This window comes from Camelus ferus, chromosome 5 (genome assembly GCF_009834535.1).
Source record: "Camelus ferus isolate YT-003-E chromosome 5, BCGSAC_Cfer_1.0, whole genome shotgun sequence".
Classification (NCBI taxonomy): Eukaryota; Metazoa; Chordata; class Mammalia; order Artiodactyla; family Camelidae; genus Camelus; species Camelus ferus.
The window spans coordinates 70,391,496-70,413,670 of record NC_045700.1 but is presented as its reverse complement, the minus strand read 5'-3'; the positions used below and the strand labels follow the sequence as shown (position 1 = coordinate 70,413,670).

The 22,175-nt window shown below is 36.6% G+C and overlaps 2 protein-coding genes across 4 annotated transcripts in view; one reads left to right on the top strand and one right to left on the bottom strand.

The window, feature by feature from the left end:
* Positions 1-690, bottom strand: part of TRAK2 (trafficking kinesin protein 2) — a 58,730-nt gene extending 58,040 nt beyond the window's left edge. Inside the window, exon 1 of the mRNA XM_032480067.1 lies at positions 672-690. The gene's annotated coding sequence lies outside the window, so the exon portion shown is untranslated. The remainder of the gene's footprint in view (positions 1-671) is intronic.
* STRADB (STE20 related adaptor beta) lies at positions 54-20,687 on the top strand. 3 transcript variants are annotated; one of them, XM_032480070.1, is made up of 12 exons: positions 54-309; positions 2,118-2,214; positions 5,194-5,274; positions 10,467-10,566; positions 14,528-14,649; positions 15,582-15,690; positions 16,528-16,651; positions 17,691-17,862; positions 18,144-18,248; positions 18,395-18,639; positions 19,306-19,348; positions 19,830-19,960. In XM_032480070.1, exons 2-12 carry the CDS (start codon positions 2,203-2,205, stop codon positions 19,848-19,850), a joined length of 1,134 nt encoding a protein of 377 aa, XP_032335961.1. In that variant the 5' UTR covers positions 54-309; positions 2,118-2,202; the 3' UTR covers positions 19,851-19,960. The 3 variants fall into 3 exon arrangements, with proteins under 3 accessions (XP_032335961.1, XP_032335960.1, XP_032335959.1); XM_032480069.1 differs by having other exon boundaries at positions 55-309; positions 2,121-2,214; positions 19,854-20,687; XM_032480068.1 differs by having other exon boundaries at positions 55-309; positions 19,854-20,687.
* Positions 20,688-22,175: the final 1,488 nt, after the last annotated feature.

Genomic DNA, 22,175 nt, shown 5'->3' with positions numbered 1-22,175 from the left:
AGTTTCCTCTCGACCACGCCCCTTAGATGGGATGCCACGCCCCCTCGCTGCTGGACGTGGGGAGGGAGGCGGGGCCGCGACCCTGGGGCCGTGTGGGGCAAATCCCGTTCCCGCGGGCTGCCGAGGCTGGGGCAGAGTTCCAGGCCCACAGTCCCAGTCCGTGTCGCGGGGTTCTCCAGAGCCCCGCGGTTGGCACTGGGAGCGGGCCTTACGCGCTCGCGTTGCCCCTGGGCGGGCCGGGCCCCCGGGCCCCCGGGCCCCGCACCGCTGGCCGCCTGAGGAGAGCTGCTGGCCGTGGTCGCCGCCAGGGTAATAAGGGAGGCCGGGCCCGGGAGGGGAAGGGCTAGGGGCCGGTGGGGACGTGAGGGAGCGTGGCTCTATCTGCGCGCCTCGGGAAGCCCGAGCCTATAACTCGCCGCCTGACCCCGTGCCCGAACGGCCCACGGAGCCGTGGCGGAGTCCGGCTCAGCACAGCGAGCGGCCCCTGCGCCCCGTGCAGCTCCGGCTCAGCCCGGAGCCCTGGGCCGCGCGGCGGCGGAGGCACCTGCGTGCGGGGCAGCCGGCGCCTGCTGGGGTCGGCGGTGCCAGGTGCGCGGGGCCCGGCCGCCCGCGGTGCCCTCCCCGGGTCCCGCCACCCCCACCCCCGCTCTCACCCCCACCCCCGCTCTCACCTTTTGGCGGCACTCATCCACCCGCCGAGTTTCCAAACACACGACGCCCTCCCGCCCCGGATCTATGTGCCACCTTCTGCAAGTTCGCTACAAAGTGCCCCAAAGCAGGACTCGGAAGGAAGCTTTTACGTGATTAAATGCTCAAGCTGCGTTTTGTCCGAGGTGTTTAAGTCAGCGTTGTGTTTTTCCCTCGTGGGTTTGTTGTGTCAAGTGCCTTTTCCCTCAAAACTTGATCAGAATTTGTGACAGCGCCTTCCTAGTATAGAGTCTGGCACACTGTAGGCGCCTAGTAAATATTTTTTGAAAGCGTGAGTCAGAATGCTAAGTTTGGAAAATTCTACCGAGTTGTGTGTTGCTATAATTTTTAAGATTTTATGACTTTCCAAGATCACTTTGAAAATTACAATAATTTTAAAGCTCCACAAAGAGTTAAATCGGTTTTTTGGGTTTTGTTTTTGTTTTTGTTTTTGTTTTTGTTTTTGCGTTCTCTGTAACAGTGGTCTCTGTTGGATTCTTGAATTAACTCAAAACCTGAGTTCTGTCATTTAGATGCGGCTTCTGATTTTCACAGAAAGTGTTAACCTTTCAGATTAAAGGCTTCAGAGGAACCATTCTATTATGGAACAAATTTAAATGATTTATAAAGCTTTATCCTAACTAGCTTTTTAGATACCAAGTGTAAAAGGCCACACTGATGTACTTGTGAATACATTTAGAAATACAGTCTCAAGTATGATTTTTAAAAAGGGATTTATATTCATACCTAGTGAAAGAGCATGCAGGAAAGAATTATGACAGCAAATATATCTTGCGGGGAACCTCTCCCCCCCTTACTAGGGGCAGCTGCTGCCTTGACCTCAAAATGTCTTGTAAAATTATCTCTTAATAGTCTGTCCCATCTAAAGCAAATCCTCTGGGATTAAACCAGGCACAGGGACAACCCCTTTAGTGCTAACAGTTCTCACAGATTGTGTCAGTTTCTTATGAGTTTTTCTGAAAAATAGATGATATAATGGAGTCTAAAATTTTTCTGTTAAGAAAGAACATATTACACGGAAAAAGCAAGAAACAAAATCCTAAGAACCGGGAAACTCAGTTAATCACGACATCCCTAATCTTTCTGCTTGTGGGAACGTATACTACAGGGGCCTTGTCTGCCCTGATCACCAGTGAGTGTTCCTGGTGCCCGGCACAGTGCCTGCCTGACCCACAGCACCCATGCATTAAACACTAGTAGAATGAATACTTGGCTGTTTTGGATAAAAAGTGTAATGACTTTCTACAGGCGTATGGTTTCTTTATTTACTTAGATATTTCTTTAGATTACTAGAAGTCTGTAGTCCTTGTGTCAAAGAATAGCTGCCCAAATAGCAGTGGGTTTATGGCAATTAGATCTTAAAGGAATTTGTATGTGAATCTAAGTTATTTTACTTTTGTTTTTTATAGTAGGATATTTCTGAGTCTTGAAGATAAAGCAGAAATCTTTGGAATAGATGGATTTTTGTCACTCTCTGTGAACTAAAGCGGTTCAATGTCTCTTTTGGTAAGTGTTTATAAATACAGATCTAATTTTGTGTCAACAGAGTAGTTAGATGTTAGTGCAAAGCCATCATCTATATCTTCTATTATCATACTCTGATGGGATATTCTTATGCTCTGAGATGTTATTTTGATCTGAATGACTTTTGGTGTTTAAAAATGAGTTAAATTCTCATTGAGTTTTTGTGTCTTTAAAAAAGAGCTTCTCCTGTACTTTTCTGATATACTCCTTCTATTCCTTTGTCCCATACCCACTTTTTCTCATACATTTTCTCATACATTTCTCATACATTTACTCTTCCATCCAATTAGCTATGCCTTATCCTTCAAATCTTTCAAAATCCCTTTTACAAATTTCCATCTGACTACAGGCAAGCAAAATAGCATTAAAAGTAAGCTCCTTGACTTAACAAGACAACATTTGGATCAATGTATAATATGATGTGTAGAAATCAACTTGGTTTTTGTTTTCATTAAGTCCATGGTATTTACTGTAGATTAAGTGGTTTTACATCTTTAATTGTGTTTTATGTAGAATATAATATGTATTTGAATACTGGAATCATTAAAGCAGTGATCTTTTAATAAGTGATGGGTGCATTTATGTGATGATTTATAATTTAGAAATATTTTCATATATTATCTTTCAGTCTTTAAAATTGTAATGATTGGCAGGGCAGGTGGGTATAATCCTCATTTGGAGTTTAGCCCACGATTGCAAAGAATTAGAGCCAGGGCTCAAACTCGTATCTGCCAGTCTACTCCATCACTTGCCAAGTCTGAGAGGCAGAACTATGAAGTTAGGAGACTGTATTGTTAGTTATTTGGAAAATATAGAATGCATGTACTTTATGTTGAAAGTAAAGTTTTTCTACTTAAAAGGAGAGCTTTTTATATCTGGAAAATACATTGAGGTGAAATATCTACCTCAATTTCTAAAGCAGGGATCAACAAACTTTTTCTGTAACAAGCCAGATGGTATTCGTGTGTTATATGGTCTCTGTTAAATTACTCATCTATTGTTGTAAAAGCAGTCATAGACAATATGTAAGTAAATGCAAATAAATGTCTGTGTTTCTGTAAAACTTTATGCTCTAAAACAAGTGATGGGTCATTTTTGACTCATGGACCATAGTTTGCTGACCCCTGCTCTAAAGGATTACTTAAGATTAAGAGTTTTATATCAATATGTACGTTGGATGAGATGTAAAAGGGCATTTGATAGGTGAAGATCCTGAGATTCAAAGGTCTGTGTGGTTCCCGGGGCTTCCAAATTTGGGTGAAAGTATGTCTTATTTAATCTATTATTTCATAATTATGGATTTTTTGAAAAATAATAGAATTTGATATTGGGTCATTTATATTTGTTTAATTTGTTAGTAATTTTACTTTGTTATATTCTTCCTACAATGATGAAATATTTAGAATCCTTTGAATCAAAATATTCAAATTTTCTCCTAAATGAGACATTTGTACAACTGATATAAAGTTAATATTTTTGTTTATGAAGCATTCTTCCCCATTCAAGTTTTACCATCTATTTGACAGCCAAGAAATGATGTTTTCAAAGGTGCATCAGTTAACAAAATTCCAGACCCCTAGAAAGGAAGCAGATGTTCAGCATAAACCATGTTATTTGCACTAACAGTTTAGGCACTGTGATCTGTTCTTATTAGGGAATGGTGGGAACCCTCCCAAAATCTGAGTTCATAGATACCAGCCAGGGGTCAACCTTGCAATCAGGCCTTTCCAAGGAGAGCTGTTTTAGGCTACTGTCAACTCTTTTCTACACAATGGTATCCGTGATTATTGTGAAAGATTCAGGGTAAGTGTTGCCAAATATATATAAATACCAAGTGTAATATACAGGTGGTTTTTTGATTTGAACAACAGTAATAAGTATCTTCAAAAACTATTTTGTTGTAAATTTTATTCACCCTACACAAACCAATAGAAACTTTACAAAGGAAAAATTCTACAGCTATCTTGATACTGTTTAGCTTCTGTTCCTCAGGGGCGAGTTTTATATAAAACAGTAAAATGATTGTGGTGAGATTAATAAGTTATACAGACCATAGGAATTTAATCAGTAATTTAGGCCAACTGGGAAAATGACTAGTTTGATTAGTGAGAAATTCTGGTATATTTTAAAAGAAAGGAAGTTTGATTACTTTAACTGCAAAGTGTTAAGTAGACATAGATGGACTTATCTTAAAGACTCATTTGATATTATACTTTAATGTTCATATAAGAATGAATGTTCATGAGGTGCTTGAAAATCACTAAAAGTCTCTTTCATATAATTTGTTTATACTTTTCTTTTGACATAACCTTCCTAAATAGGATAACATCAGCTTTACCCCACTAACATGTGTAGGTGTTACATTTCTTTATTGACAATATGTGATAATAGAACCACGGGTTAAAATTCAAGAAAATGTGAATTATGATAGTGACACCAAGCCTCTTAGTTTGCTCTGAGTTGGTTAGAGATGTTTATCACCTTATGAAACAAAATTGGTTCCAAATATACTCAATGTGTGTTTTCATGTGGATAAACATGGTTCCTACACTTAAGGAAAAAAACAAAACAAAACTGAGGATCAAGATAAAAATGATATATAATGATATAACAGAATAATCTTTAGCTAAATATTCAGAAGAAAACTATAAAGATGATGAAAGGATTAAAAATTAACACCACCAGTAAAAATGAATTGATATTAATACCTCCAGAGTAGAGGGCAAGAATCGGAGATAGTGCCAAGTAAAATTAAAACGTGTGAAATTTGTCTTCATACCTAGCTGCTTCTCCCTTCTCTCCCCTACTGTATATGAAGCCTGGCTCCAGTTCAAGTTCGTGCATGCTGCCCTTTCTCTCTGCTCCTCAACCCGGTCAACAGACTTTTCTGTATTCACATGCCACCCTTACTTACCTTGTGACTTATTTTTTCACTTATTTAATATATTTCTGAATTTACAGGATTGTTTCTGCACTTCACGAACACAAGTTGAATCACTCAGACCTGAAAAACAGTCTGAAACCAGTACCCATCAAAATTTGGTAAGAAAATGGTTGAGTACAATTAATACTCCTCCTTTGCCTTCTGTAATACCATTTTGCAGAATATAATTCCTGGTTCTCCTATATCTCTTTTTCTTTACAGTATATTTTACTGTTTCTTCTTCCTCTACTTAAGCTATTCTCCAGAAGTGTGTAGTTGGCCTCTTCTCTTCTGCTTCACAGGATCTCCCTATGCAGTCTCACCTGTTCCTGTGGTTTCTGTTGCTCAGATTTGAGATTGTCCTGGAGCTGTCTGAGGTTTTCCTTCAAGTCAGGAGGGGACCCTGTCATCAACCAGGACTGATGATTCTCAGATTTTTATCTGCAACTCGACTCTTTCCCGGGCACCAGATGTGTCTGTAGAATACCTCTGATTAGAGTTTTCAAAGGCATCGCTGTAGGGTTTGAGTAAAACCGTATTCTTGTCTCATACTTTACTGACCCCTTGTATTTCCTGCTTTGGCAAGTGAAAACCCGTCTACTGAATCACTCTAACTAGAAACTTTGGAGTTATTCTCACACTGCCTCTATCTCTGCCTCCACATCTGGTTATATACTAATTTCTTATGGATCTGTCTCTGAAATGCCCTGGAGTCCATCCCCTCCTGCTACTAATGAAATCTCATCATCGCTCACCTGGACTATTATAGGTAAACTTATTGCCTCTAGCTTCCTAGACACACATATAACCTCCTCTCCCACTCAGATCAATATTCAGCATTTTTACTAATACAGGCCTGTTTGTGCCACTTTCCAACTTTTCAAATTTCCATTGGTTCCTAAAGCCTGTAGAATAAAGCCTACACTTCTTAGTATAGTATAAGGACTCTAAATGACGTGGAATATGTCTGATTTTTGAGTTTCATTTCTTGTTACCAAGTCTCTTATTTCTGCTTGAAATACCTTTTTCCATTTTCTGTCTCTAAAATTCCTCCTCATGCATAAAGAGTTGGTTCCAATATCACATCTTTGAAGCCTTTGAGCTTATACCTTTAATTCTGTTATGCTCCTGCAGGTCTTAAACGTTCCCATAAAATGGCATTTACTATATCATCTTGCAGTGATTATTGTATATGTCCCTCCAACTATAAAATGATCCCCATAAAATAGGCATCCTGTCCTTTTCATCTTTATCATCCCTGGGCAATACCTGATATATTAAATGATACCTAAAGAAACTTGCTGAGAAAACTATTTCTCTGGGATCTTCCCCCCTTAGTCTCTTAATCTTTATTTTATATTATAATTCTTAAACCTCCCTTGCAAATACCTTGCAAATAAAGTAATCTCAGTTAATCCTGTTTATAAATTTATCCTGATCTTATCTTCAGTTGTCTTCATTTTTGTCATTTCACTTTTACTCACTAACACTCTAGTCTTCTAGTTACATACCCTTTTGTACAAAAGGATATAGTGTCCAATCCTAGTTTTCATCCAAATATTACCCTTCAAACTGACATAGTATTTAGAAAGTAAAGTGTCTCTTTTTGGCTCCTTGCTGTTACCAAGAGAGGCCTAGAACTCAGGAAACTTCCACAAGTGCTGCTTTTTTTTTTTTTTTTGGTATTGTGCTATAATACACGTAACATAAAATTTACCATATTAACTATTTTTAAGAGTACAGTGGCATCAAATGCATTCATAATGGCGTACAACCACCACTGCCATTTATCTCAAAAACTTTTTTCATCTCATAAAACTGCAACTCTGTACCCATTGAACAATAACTCCTGGTTCCCTCTCTCTCCCAAGCTCCTGGCAACCACCATTCTACTTTCTGTCTTTGATTTTTGACTACCCTAAGTACCTAATCTAAGTGGAATCGTACTATATTTGTTATTTTATGACTGAGATTTTTCACTTACCATAATATCCTCAAGGTTCATTTGTGTTGCAGCATACTGCAAAATTTCCCTACCTTTTAAGGTTGAATAATGTTCCATTATATGTTTATACTACATTTTGCTTATCCAGTCATCTGTTAGTAGACACTTGAGTTGCTTCCACATTGTAGCTATTGTGAGTACTGCTGCTGTGCACGTGGGTGTATAAATGCCTCCTTGAGACCTTGATTTCAATTCTTTTAGAGAGATACCCAGAAGTGGAATTGCTGGATCATATGGTAATTCTATTTAAGTTTTTTGAGGAATCACGATACTGTTTTCCACAGTGGCTGTACCATTCATTCTACATTCCCTCCAACAGTGCACAAGAGTTCCAGTTTCTCTACATCCTCTCTAATACTCATTATTTTCTTTTTGATAACAGCCATCGTAGAGGGTGTGAGGTGATATCTCATTGTAGTTTTGATTTGCATTTCCCGGGGGAGGGTATAGCTCAGTGGTAGAGCATGTGCTTAGCATGCATGAGGTCCTGGATTCAATCCCCGGTATCTCCATTAAATAAATAAGTAACACTAATTACCTCCCCAACACCAAAAAAAAAAAAAAAAAGTCCTGCATTTCCCTAGTGATTAGTGATGTTGAGCACCTTTTCATATTTTTATTGACTGCATGTATGTGTTCTGTGGAGAAATACCTATTCAAGTCTTTTGCCCATTTTCGAAGTGGGTTTTTTGTTTTTTTATTGTTGAGTCTTGGTTCTCTTATATTTTGGGTATTAACGTCTTATCAGAAGTATGATTTACAAATATCTTCTTTCATTCTGTGTGTTGCCTTTTAACTTTGTTGATAGAGTCTTTTGATATACAAGATTTTAAAATTTTCATGAAGTCCAGTGTGTCTGTTTTTTCTTATGTCACCAGTGTCTTTGGTATCATATCCAAGAAATCATTGTCAAATCCAATGTCATAAGGCTTCATCCCTATGTTTTCTTCCAAGAGTTTTATTATTTTAGTTCTTAATTTCAGGTCCTTCATCCATTTTGAGTTAATTTTTGTATAGATAAGCATCCAGCTTCATTCTTTTGCATGGATATCTAGTTTTCTCAGCACCATTTGTTAAAAAATACTGTTCTTGCTGTATTGAATGGTCTTGGCACACTTGTGAAAAGTCATTTGACCATGTATGTGAGGGTTTATTTCTGAGCTCTTTATTCTGTTCTATTGCTCTTTATATATATCTGTCTTTGTGTCAGTACCACACTATTTTAATTACTGTAGCTTTGTAGTAAGTTTTGAAAGCAAGAAGAATGAGTTCTCCGATTTTGTTCTTTTTTTTCCAAGGTTGTTTTTGCTCTTTGCGGTCCCTTGAGATTTAATAATACTAAGTCTTCCAATCTTTAAACATTAAGTGTGTTTACATTCATTTGTGTCTTTTTAAATTTCTTTCAGCAATGTTTTGTAGTTTTCATTGTACAAGTCTTTCACAGCCTTGGTTAAGTTAATTTCTAAGTATTTTATTCTTTTTGATGCTATTGTAAATGGAATTTTTTCATGATTTTTTTTCAGATTGTTCATTAACCAGGTCTTTTGAATTTTTAGGAAATTATTGAAAAGTTTGACACCATGATTTTTGCTTTCTAATTCTCTAACTAGTCATCAAATCAAAAAGAGAAGTGAAGTTAGTTTAAAGATGATTTATTCTTAGTACACCTATGCTGTCTTCTTGTGATTGCTGTATTGTCTTCTTAGGTGTCCATAACTTGTCTATGTAGTAATTTGATATCAGACCTTACTGGGCAACAGCATCAAGCTTGCCCCTTTGTAATTTTCTCCCTTTTTTTGAAAATTGAGTCAGTGTTTGACTATTTCCATTCTGGTTTCTCATATGAGTTCTGCTGTATTTGCAAACTTAATATCCTAGATGCAATAGTCTTTGGTCTGAAGGTTTAAACCTATTTGAAACAACCTGTTTTGGGCTTCATCTACTTAATTATAATATAAGTTCTTTTAGTTTAAAGAAGACGATTTCCCTAATGGAGTTGATGGAAGCAAAGTAGACATTGATGAGCCTGATTTCAATCCATCATCTGGTAACCTGATGCCATTTTTTCAAGCAGTGAACTGTAAGCCTCAGTTCATTCTGTGCTCTAGCCTTCCTGACAGCTTATTACTTTAAAAATGTTTTAAATTGTTACATACTGTCTTTCTCTCTCATATGTGTTCTTTAAATCTGAGTTTAAGACTACCTGTTCTAAGGAAATCAAATTGATTTATTTAGATTTCTTTCTTCATTGGGATTATTTCCAATGGTAGAATTTCTTTTTACAGCCTTTCATCCCTTTTGCAGAATATTCACCTTTATTCACCTTAAGTCTTGAGCTTATAATTGTATTTTTTCTGCTCTCTTAAAAGTTTAGGGAACATGTAGAATCAAGGATGTGAAAAGTAGTTAGCAGAATTCCTAGTACATAGTAATGTCATTTCTAACTCCCTTCTTGCTTCTCTTTACCTTGGAGGCAGTAACAAGATTCCTATCACCTGCTGGTGACTGTAAAGGCTCCTAAGTGTCTTGTGGAGTACTGGTGTCCTTTTGGAGATCCCCATGGCTATCATATGACACCAGTTGTGTTGGCCTTTCTTTCTCCTGTGTGCATGTTATTTCACTGCCACTGGGACCTGGTGCAAACCTCGGACTCTGATTGCACTGTAATACCTGGTGAAACCCCATAGTGGTACATGGTCATTAACTCAGGAAATCTGTACCCTATCCTGTTGTCCCATCTCTTAAAGTTTATTTTTCTTTCTGACCTCCGTTTCAATTCATCTCATCTTGTGAAAAACTTCTTCAGCTTCTTTTAGTAGGCTACAGTGTGGAAATTGTTCTTTGATTGTTAACACCTCCACTAGCTGAGCACTTGCAATTTGTAATGGTTATAACTGGCGACCACTTGAAGCAAGCACATGCATAGAATATGCTTCACAGGTCCCTGTGTCTCTTCCCTTTATATATTTACTAGATACCCTGAAGAGTCAACAGTCATTCTTAGCAACTCTTAACAATGCTTACTGGAAATTGTGCTGAAAAGTATTCTTTGCTACATGTAATTCTGCTTTTCCTGCCCTTTCCCCCTTCACAGGCTGATAGCTTTCTAACTAGCACCATTTATTAGCCACTGTAAACACTTTTTGGATCTTAAAACAGTCTCATAAGCCACTTTTCACTGCTTTCCTACTGAGCCCTTGTGTGTTTGAAGAGACAATATCGGTATATAATACTGGAGTAGGGAACCAAATTGGGCACCAAAAAAGTTTACACCTATTTTCTTTTTATATTTTAAAAACAATGCAGGCTGATGACCCAGCCCTTTCCTTGTTGCGTCCATCCACTGGAGCCAGTGAAGTGATCTGTTCCACGAACGTTTCTCACTATGAACTCCAAGTGGAAATAGGTAATAATACCAGGTCTTACATAATTGACCCATCATTGTTAGAAATGAAATTGATGACAAAAAGATTATTTTGTAAGGAGGTCTTTTTCTGTTTCTACCCACAGCAAAAAACTAGATGTTAATTGTGTCAGTCAAGTGGAGCTATTAATTTTATGTGTGTCCCAAAACAGTAACCCAGATTTTTTCAAGATTATTTTCTAGAATTTTTACTTTTTTCACTGAAGTACTTATAGAGGAGGAAGATACTAAACAATCTAAATATTTATTATTTATATATTTATTGTGGGAAACGTCTGATCATTTGTCTGAATTAAATCAAATCATGTGACTCTTTTCAGTCACAGTCCTTTAACAAGATTACTTTCTTTTAACTTAAAAATTTATCTGAAATCTCATTTATAGTAGAAACTTTTTTCAGTTGTTTGGAACAGGCTGAGTTATTGTTTATAGCTTTATATATGTGTAACATTTGCTCTGAATATTCAGAAACACCTGAAAAAATGTGACAATGAATATATGTATGTTCATGTATAACTGAAAAATTGTGCTCTACACTGGAATTTGACACAACATTGTAAAATGACTATAACTCAATAAAAAAATGTTAAAAAAAAATCTGTGAAATGCTACAAACAGATACTATGTTAGGTGCTAGGGATATTAAGCCATGTAAGACACTTGAGGAGTTCCCATCCTCTCTGGGAATATGAACATGGAAGACAGCTATGTTTTATGCCCTGGAAAGTAGTGTAGTAGATGTGTGCTAAGCATTATGGGAACTGAGCAGATGGAACATCCAGCTGTGCACCTTGACTCTTCTGGGAGTCAAAGAAGATAGAAGATAGCAGAAAGGGGCTGGATCCTGAAGAATGAAAAAAAGTTGGCTAATATTCTAGTCAGGGTTTTGTTACAAACAATAGAAAACAATCTTGACTACTTAAACAAAAAAGGCATTTTTTGGGAACAATTTTGCTAATTCACAGAATCATTGGCGAAATAAATAGGCTTGGAAGAAACCTAGAGAAACTATGTGACTAGAACCATAGCCAGGGCCACAGCGTAAGAGGAGCCTGGTTAGTGTTCTACCTAGTAGGCTACTTTTACCACCAGACACCGAACCCCACTGGAGAGTTCCAAACTTAACTGAAAGAAGTTTCTATTACAAATGGGATTTTAGGTGAGGTTTTTAAGTTTTAAGTGAGTTCTGACTGCCTCTGCTTCTTTATGTAACTCACTTCATCCTCCAGTTGGCCAAGCTTAGGTCATGGATCCTCCCTTGCCAGGGTCAAGGTGACCAAAAGAGAAAAAGATTTGACCTTTTTAAAAATAGTTCTAGTAGAAAATGCCCCCAAATTGGAAAGGACTTTCAGATGGTGTCGATCCAAAAAAGGTTAAAAAATAAGTAATTCAGTAGGTGACTGAGGGGGACTGTCACATAGTTGCTCTGTGCCTAGATGCAGGAACAAGGGGAGAGTAAGCCGTAGTAGGAGATAAATCTGAAAAAGGAGGTCTGGAACACATTGTGAAAGTCCTCACATGGGGTGCGTAGAAGTTCAGAGTCTTATCTGTCAGTCCCTACAACGTACTGCTTCATTACTCAAAAGATTTAAGGAAATGTTTGAAATTTATCCTCTCTGTATTAGAGAGGCATTGTGGAATAGTGATGGTGATAGTAATAGCATTGTGTATTCTTCCATTTCACCTCTTTACCACTCCCATTTTTCAGATGAGAATACTGAGGCTCTGAGAATTTAAGTAGTAGTCACACAGCTAGTCATATGAAAGCAAACCTTTGTGACTGCAAGTACTACGCTCTCAGCTGCTGCACTATAGTACCTTTCTTTTGTTAAAATGCTGAATTTACAAGGACAACTGACAGCCATTCCAGGCAGCAATCTGGAAGATATAATAGATCAGTAATTTACAACCAGAAGTATCATCCTCATCACCTGAGTCTTTTTACAAATTACAATACCCATATCCCATCACAGACCTACTGAATCAAAACTTCTGTTGAATGGGACATACGCACAGGCTTTTGAAGTAACTTTGGTGTACATTCTGTTTGGGAATGCAGGCCATAGTGAGGAGGTCACTGCATCTATCCAGGGAAAGAGGACAGGACTTGAGCTAAGGCAGTGATGCTGACACTGGGCAGGAAGGGATGAATTTCAGATTAACTTCATTTCAACGATACAAGTGGCAGAATTTGGTGACTGTGGAGAGAGGGAGGAAACTAACCTTTATTAAGTGTCTATTAATAGGTTGCCATTCTAGGTGTTTTTAATTTGAAAACTGACAACACCAAATGCTGGTGAGTATGTCAAGCAACTATTTTTATGTCACTTGTGAGAATGCAAAGTGATTCAGCCATTTTCAGAAACAGCTTGGCAACTTCTTATAAGGTTAAACAGATATGACTCAGCAGTCCCACTTACAAAGAGAAATGAAAACATATGTCTACTTAAAGACTGCTTTAGGCAATTTTATTGGTAGTCACCAAAAACTGAAAACAACCCAAGTATCTATCGACTTATGAATGGATAATAAATTGTGGTATATCTATATGATAGATTATTACTCTTCAGTAGAAAGACAGTAACTACTGACACGTGGATAAATCTCAGAAGCATTATCTCACACTAGTCAGAATGGCCGTCATTCAAAAATCCACAAATGACAAATGCTGGAGAGGCTATGGAGAAAAGGGAACCCTCCTACACTGCTAGTGGGAATGCAGTTTGGTGCAGCCACTGTGGAAAACAGTATGGAGATTCCTCAAAAGACTAGGAATAGACTTACCGTATGACCCAGGAATCCCACTCCTGGGCTTATATCCAGAAGGACTCCTACTTCAAAATGACACCTGCACCCCAGTGTTCATAGCAGCACTATTTACAATAGCCAAGACATGGAAACAGCCTAAATGTTCATCAACAGATGACTGGATAAAGAAGATGTGGTATATTTATACAATGGAATACTAGTCAGCCATAAAAACCAACAACATAATGCCATTTGCAGCAACATGGATGTCCCTGGAGAATGTCATTCTAAGTGAAGTAAGCCAGAAAGAGAAAGAAAAATACCATATGAGATCGCTCATATGTGGAACCTAAAAAACAAACAAACAAATAAACAAAGCATAAATACAAAACAGAAATAGACTCATAGACATAGAATACAAACTTGTGGTTGCCAAGGGGGCGGAGGGTGGGAAGGGATAGACTGGGATTTCAAAATTGTAGAATAGATAAACCAGATTATACTGTATAGCACAGGGAAATTTATACAAGATCTTATGGTAGCTCACAGAGAAAAAAATGTGACAATGAATATATATATGTTCATGTATAACTGAAAAATTGTGCTGAAAACTGGAATTTGACACAATATTGTAAAATGATTATAAATCAATAAAAATGTCAAAAAAAAATCTCAGAAGCATTATACTAAGTGAAAGAAAACAGGCACAAAAGACTATCTTCCTTATGGTACCATTTACATGACAGACAAAAATCACATTAGTGGTTGCCAGGGACTGGGAGTAGGGGATTGCTGAATAACGTCCCATTGTTTGAATGTATCACAATTTTTTATCATGTCACGATATTAGCCATTATAATAGATATGTAATGGTATATTGTTGTGGTTTTAATTTGCATTCTATTTTGAGCAGCTTTTCATGTGCATATTGGCTTCTCTGTGGATTTCCAATTTAATCTGCCTATTTTTTAATTGGGCTGTTTGTCATTTATTATAGACTGGTAAGAGTTCTTTCTATAGTACTCTGGATGTAAGTCTTGTCAGATAGAAGTATTGTTAATACTTTCAATCAGTGGCTTGCCTTTTCATTTTCTTAATAGTGTTTTCTTGAGCAGAAATTTTTAATTTTGATGAAGTCCAGATTATCAGTTTTTTTTTCTTTGGTTGCTAACACAAATTTTATATCTGATTATAGGAAGAGGATTTGACAATTTGACTTCTGTCCATCTTGCACGGCATACTCCTACAGGAACCCTGGTCACTATAAAAATTACAAATCTGGAAAACTGCACTGAAGAACGCCTGAAAGCTTTACAGGTAACAATTTAAAAAAAAAAAGATACACTTAATGTAATGTCTATTTAAGGACATTACATCTGTAAGAATTTTTTTCCCCCAAATTAATATATTCTGTTAGAGAAAGGTGAATTTCTTTCTTCTAATAAACATGCAATTACAGAATTGGAAAGAATCCTTGGAAGCCAGATCCATGAAAGAACAAATATATTCAGACTTTGGTAACTACTATAAGTTGTTTCAAATGCATATAGTATTAGAACTCTGGTCTGGAATTTATAATACCCCTAGTCAGTGCAGTCACAAATAGTCATTAGGGAAATAGAAAAAGCAGAAACAGTTTCCTTTTCATCTAGTTAGGTAAAATTAGCTTCTGAGTTGACAAATTTTAACAGATTGCATTTCAGAAATATTATAATGCCATTTTCATTGTCACTAATCATTTTTGATACAAAGAGGGTAAGGATTTTATTTTGGTATTATCCCAGTTTTTAAAATATTTATATGTGCACATGTATTTTGCACAGAAAAACATTGGAAGAAATTATACTGAAATGTTAACAGTGATTCTCTCTGTGATTTAGTGTTAGGAGTGACTTTTATCTTCATATTTTAATGTATTTTTAAAATGTTTCATAAGAACATAGTATAGTTATTAAAAGCATGACCTCTGGAGTCAGATTTTCTAAGTTCACATCCTACTTTCACTTCTTTTATTAATTATGTGCTCTTGGATAAGTTTCCTGACACTTAGAAATGTTCTCTTCTGTAAAATGGAAATTACAATATCACATACTTGGTGTAACAGTTGTGAGATTTAAAGAGATGGCGGCACTAAGAACTGTGCTTAGTACTAATAAGCTCCACTGAGTGTTAGCTGTAGCTACTGCTGTTACCTTCATCATGAGGAAAAAAGGTTGTGTTTAAATGTTGTTCTTGTTTGTCTACCCCAGAAAGCAGTGATTCTATCCCACTTTTTCCGGCATCCCAATATTACAACTTACTGGGCTGTTTTCACTGTTGGCAGTTGGCTTTGGGTTATTTCTCCATTTATGGCCTATGGTAAGAAAACTCATTTTAGGTAAAATAACTCATGGTTTAGTCTGGATGCTTTAATTATGAGTGTGATGTTAGATTTATGATTCACTACTTTTAATTTATAAACTGGATGGCCTGCTCTAGATTTCATGATGCATTTCTATATCTGGTTTATGTTGAATTTTAGTTTTTGGGAAAAAAAGTAGAATGGGTCTGGTGATAGTGAAACCGCCACTGATTGCTTCTCCTTGAAGTCCATGCCTTTGAACAAGCTGTCTTTTCCCTTCAGTTTCTTTCTTCTCTCTTAATGGAGAGCTACTATTACTCTTCAAAGCAGAAGTAGTTTTCCACTTGTGCACACCATGCCTATCCCCGTTTCTCTACACGGTACACTTATTTCACTGTATTGTGAACATCTGTGTGTGTACCTGTCTCCTGCGCTGGACTTGAGCCTCTTGAGGGCAGGATCGTGTATGTATTTTTCATTTTGGCGTCCCCAGGTGCTTATAGAACACCTAGCACAAAGTGGTGTTCCATAGCTGTTGAATAAATGAATGGATTCTAGAGCTTTGATCTTTAGGATAGCTTTTGTGAATTGCCTCAGGATTTAAAACATACATATTCACACAGTATGTTTTTTCAGTAATATTGAAGATCGTTAATTCACCTTCGTAATCTCTAGTGTGTTGTTAGAAAGTCTTTTTAAGGATTCTTGAAGGAAAATTACCTTTGTATAGGAAAGTAGTTAGACTCTAAAATGTAAGAGGTGTGTGGTTTATGGTTGAAAAGAACATTTAAAACATGGCTAGAAGCAAAATCACTTTCAGTGTTCATTTAAGGATTTCAGGGGTTTCTTTTTAGGTTCAGCAAGTCAACTCTTGAGAACTTACTTTCCTGAAGGAATGAGTGAAACTTTAATAAGAAGCATTCTCTTTGGAGCAGTAAGAGGGTTGAACTATCTGCACCAAAATGGCTGTATTCACAGGTATATACTTATTTGTATTTTATGAAATGAAAGAATTTGAGAGGAAGAAATCTTTTAGGAAGCTTTTAGGAAGGAGCAGTTGAATGTTAGAATGGAAGGATAGGAAACTCACAAATGAAAATTGAGGGATAAAGGGGCCAACAGGTACAGTAGATGCTGATGTTTTATAGTTCATTCACTGGGAGTGTTCAGACCACCTCCTGTGTGCCAGGTGTGTGCTCAGTGCTGGGACGGAGTGCCTGCCCTCATGGAGCTCAAGCCTCAATAATGAGGGATACAGAAACCTGTCTGCTTGCGGTATAAACTAGGTAGTGGAATCCGAGTTAGCACTTGTGGGTTTTTTTTTTCCTTAAGCAAATAAAGATCTTCTTTATCTGCTTTTCAGCTTTATGTCATGTTTGTATCATGTACAAATTGTAACTAAACCTTTCTCTGATTTCTTAAATATTTTGCAGCACCTTGAAATTATCATACTAAATATCAGTTCTCTGGTTACCAAACTGTAGATTTAGAATTAATTGGCTGAATGTTAAAAACAGTGCTGCTCTAAGAAACATTGGGACTTCGCTTTCCTTTTTAAGTTACTTTTAAATAAGCTTTTTTTGTTTGTTTGTTTCAACCTCCTTAAAGCTTTTTTTCTTACTGTTTATTGTTTCTTAGCAGCAGTCTGGTTAACTGAGGATTTCTAACACTGTATTCTAATTGATCAAGGTTTTATTATACTTTATCAGATTATTTTGCCGTCCTGCTCTATTAGTTTCCAAATTCTGTGTTTTGGATGAAAAACAAGTCTCTTTTATAATTTATTTGACAAAGAAAATTTTTATATTAGACATATATTGATAAATTTTGTGAATACTACAAGAGGCTGCCTTTTATTGGATAATATTGTATTTAAATTCTAACCTTATGCATCAAGTATTATTTTATAAAGAGTATTGAATTTCCAAGAGAATACATGGATTTATTCTGACCAGATTTTTATTCTTTCTTCATTGGCCAATTTCCTAGTATTTAGAATTGTTTCTTTTTGTTCTAGGAGTATTAAAGCCAGCCATATCCTCATTTCTGGTGATGGCCTAGTGACCCTCTCTGGCCTGTCCCATCTGCATAGTTTGGTTAAGCATGGACAGAGGCATAGGGCTGTGTATGATTTCCCACAGTTCAGCACATCAGTTCAGCCGTGGCTGAGTCCCGAACTACTGAGACAGGTCAGGTGTGGCCATTGCATTGGGTTGTCTGTGCGTCTTGAGTGTCTTCTGAGCTTGACTAAAGGACAGTTGTGTCCTTATATTTGGACTGATGAAAGGCCTACTGCAAGACTTTTTAATTCTTTCTTGTTAGGAACTTTTAAATGTATACCATATGTTAGGTATATCTTGATTTCTCATGAGTCTTTTTCATTATTATTCACCATCCTTTATCAAAAAGCACATGTATATAGCTTTTTAAGTTATTTACACTAAAGGACTTCAAATTAATTGTTCTGCAGGATTTACATGGATATAATGTAAAGTCAGATATTTACAGTGTTGGGATTACAGCATGTGAATTGGCCAGTGGGCAGGTACCTTTCCAGGACATGCACAGGACTCAGGTAAATGCTGCTAAAATCTCTGAACTTTTCCCTTCATGAGATCCCGTACATTCTAGAAAATTTCTTTTAAACATCTTTGCTGTAGACTCCTAGGATCCTACTGTTGTTGTTTTGAAGGGGTTGAAGGAAATTTTTCTTTCTTTTAGATGTTGTTACAGAAACTGAAAGGTCCTCCTTACAGCCCTTTGGATATCAGTATTTTCCCTCAATCAGAGTCTAGAATGAAAAATTCCCGATCAGGTGTAGACTCTGGGATTGGAGAAAGTGTACACATCTCCAGTGGAACTCGCACAGTAAATAGTGACAGATTGCAAACGCCATCCTCAAGGACGTTCTCTCCTGCCTTCCTCAGCTTGGTTCAGCTCTGTTTGCAGCAAGATCCTGAGAAAAGGTAATACTGGTCTCTTCTAAAGCATAAATTATCTGTGTTTTGTATTGTATGGAAATTTTGTGGTATTTCCTTCCTGCCAAATTCAAATCTTTTATCAGTCTTTTCATCAAGATACTATAGTCTAGCCCAGAAAACATCAGTGTTAAAATCAAATAGAGGCAGTGAGCACGTGGAGAGGATACAGGATATGAAGCCGGAAGACACGGGCTTTCGTCTCCACAGTTTCGCTTCCTAACCAAATCACCTTGTCAAGATCAGTTAATCTTTCTGGACATTAATTACTGCATTTGTCTAAGGCACTTTAGACACTTCCAGGCAGTACAAGAGTGTTAGTTGCTGCTATTACAATAATTATTATCATAGATAACTATTAGTGTTGGTATTTTGGAAATAAGGTTTGTGTCTTTTTAATCTTTTTTTAGCCCCTTAATGCCTATAAAAGTGCCTAATAAATGTAAAGTCCTAGACTAATTGAAGGATATCACTAAATTCTTCCCTTTAGTCAAGGTTGAAGCTAAGAACTGGGCTTCCTGACATAACGTTCTTTTTCCTTTTAATTGTTGTGTATTGAGTTTTATAACTCTAAACTTATATAAGTTCTAATATATATTTATACCAAAAAGGTCTACATTCTAATTTTTGATAATTTTTTCAAAAAAATTTCAGGCCATCAGCAAGCAGTTTATTGTCCCATGTTTTCTTCAAACAGGTGAGCTGATCTATCTTCTGGTGTCTATAGATATTTTTTAATACTATTTAAAAGTATGTCATTTCATTGGCTTAATGGGACAGTTTGGTTACCAAGATCCTTAATAATAACTTTCTTACAAGGTAAAGTTAAAAATAAGAAGATTTTTTTGTAGTTCAATTATAGATTTTCTAAACTATTTCCATTCTGCAAGACAAGATGAGTAAAAACAGAATATCATCAGGTGTTACTGTATCCTCAGTTTATATTTTGATTAATTTAAAGACATTTTATTCTTCTATGTTGGCTGGAAGTGGTGAAAGGGCAAAATAATTCTGATAAAATCAGTTTATTTGGCTGTTACCTCTTGTTTTCAGATGACCAGAATCAAAGGCATTTTTAAATGAAAATACCTAAAAACAACTTAAACACTTTTAAGATGATTTCTTTAAAAGTTGTTTATTGCTAACAAAACTAATGCATTGAATTTATGTACCAACAGCCTTATTTTGAGTTTCTTTAACAGATGAAAGAAGAAAGCCAGAGTTCAATACTTTCACTGTTGCCTCCTGCTTGTCACAAGCCATCAATAGCACTGTCTCCAGCATCACCTTGGACTGAGCCGGAATGTGGTTTTCCTGATGAAAAAGACTCAAACTGGGAATTCTAGGGCTGCCTAATCCTTTTATGTCCTATATACTTGACACTTTCTCCCTGCTGCTTTTTCTTCTGTATTGCTAGGTACAAATACTAGGATTATACTTGAAAATACAGTTGGTGCACTGGAGAATCTATCATTTAAAACCACTCTGTTCAAAGGAGTATGAGTTTATAGCCCCTTTGTTTAGCTCAGAGTGCTATTATAACTCCAGGGAAACTTTGGAATTATTAATCTAAGTACATTTAGTGTCATCTGTTCTCAGACTTCTTTCCCCAAGCTGTGACTGACTCCTCTTCTTGATCTCTCAGTGTAATTTTTGAGCCAGTTAATTTTTCAGCATTTTGCTGCCCTCAAGGGAATGAGCCTTCAGAGGACAGTGCTTCCAATTTTTACTTCCAGATTCTCTAGCCTTTTTGATCATCTATTGTTAAACCAACAGGCTAGTTTATCCTGGCATCAGACCCTTTTGGTATAAGGGAAACTGTTTATACTTTTCCCATTTTCTTCTGTTAATACTTATGGTAATAGCAAACTGAGCCTCACTCACATTAAATGATTCACTTGAAATATATACAGAAGTTGTAATTTGCTTTTTTAAAAAAATTTTAAGGGGTTAAAGTAACACTTTTCTACTTATGTAAATTATAGATTATAAATTCATGCACCCCGTGGGAGCTCAATAAAGATTTGTTGAACTGAGTTTATACTTAATAATTTTCTTTGTGTGGTTTAACAAAGCTAAAAGCTAGATTCTAATTTGTTTTGCCAAGGAAAGCTCTTTCTCAAACAAATAGCTTCATTTCTATAACCTCACGAATGGGGACAACCTGGTATTTGATTCAGTTGGAAGCAGGAGATCTTCGGCCCTTTACATGATTATTCTTGCTGCTGTAGGGGATACAACATATAAGGACATTGAGATCTTGATGGTTTTACCTTATTAGCAAAAGAGATATGTTGCCTTAAAAAGAGTATGTTGTTTGAACTGTGATAAGTTGGGACTTATCTCAGTTAGTAGAGCTTCTTAATTTGCACACTCTTATTTTAACATTGCATTAAAATTATTTTGAAATGATTATTTTAAGGCTTAAAAATTAAAACCAATGAGACAAATAATATACAAATTAATACACGTTTTGAGACACAAACTTTTTCATATTTACTGGTCAGCCCCTTTTAAGAATGTTTGGGTTACTCCATCAAGTAAGCCATGAAGACTTGCCGAAGTGGAGGAGAGAGAGGAGATGAATACCAGCTGAGGCCCTGCGATCACCTATCCTGGTGGGGGCTATAATTCATTCCACTACCTCCTCCTAAATTTCCCTTAGCAAGAGAGGCTCACAGGAACCATAGAGGAGATTCTCCCAAGTCTGTGTGGAGAGTCAAGATGTGTAGTGCTAAAGGAAGATTGTGGAGGCCGGAAACAGTCCCTTTAGATCTACTGTATTGGAGTTTTACAGAGAAACATAACTAATGGATTTTTTTTTTCAATTGAATTATAGTTGATTTACAGTATTGTGTTTCAGGTGTACAGCAAAGTGATTCCGTTATATATATATTTATATTTATATTTATATTTATATTTATATTTATACTTATATTTATATATTCCTTTCCAGATTCTTTTCCACTAATAGATTGTTACAAGATATTGAATATAGTTCTCTGTGCTATACAGTAGGTCTTGTTATTTATCTATTTTATATATAGTACTATGTATCTGTTAATCCCAAACTCCTAATTTATCACTCCCCTACTTCCCTTTTGGTAATCATAAATTTGTTTTGTATGTCTATGAGTCTGTTTCTGTTTTGTAAATAAGTTCATTTGTATCATTTGTTTTTAGATTCCACATATAAGTGGTATCATTTGATATTTGTCTTTATCTGTCTTACTTCACTTAGTATGGTAATCTCTAGGTCCAGCCATGTTGCTGAAAATGGCATAATTTCATTCCTTTTTTTTGTTTGAGTAGTATTCCATTTGTGTGTGTGTGTGTGTGTGTGTGTGTGTGTGTGTGTGTTTATCCAGTCATCTGTCGATGGCCATTTAGGTTGCTTCCATGTCTTGGCTGTTATAAATAGTGCTACTATGAACATTAAGGTGCATGTATCTTTTCGAATTAGAGTTTTTGTCTTTTCTGGATATATGCCCAGTAGTGGGATTGCTGGATCATATGGTAATTTT

Excerpts from the sequence above, each read along its gene's own strand:
- STRADB (XM_032480069.1), top strand. Across the intron at positions 15,691-16,527 it reads TTCTCCATTTATGGCCTATG|GTTCAGCAAGTCAACTCTTG; the intron begins GTAAGAAAACTC and ends GTTTCTTTTTAG. Across the intron at positions 18,249-18,394 it reads AGGACATGCACAGGACTCAG|ATGTTGTTACAGAAACTGAA; the intron begins GTAAATGCTGCT and ends TCTTTCTTTTAG.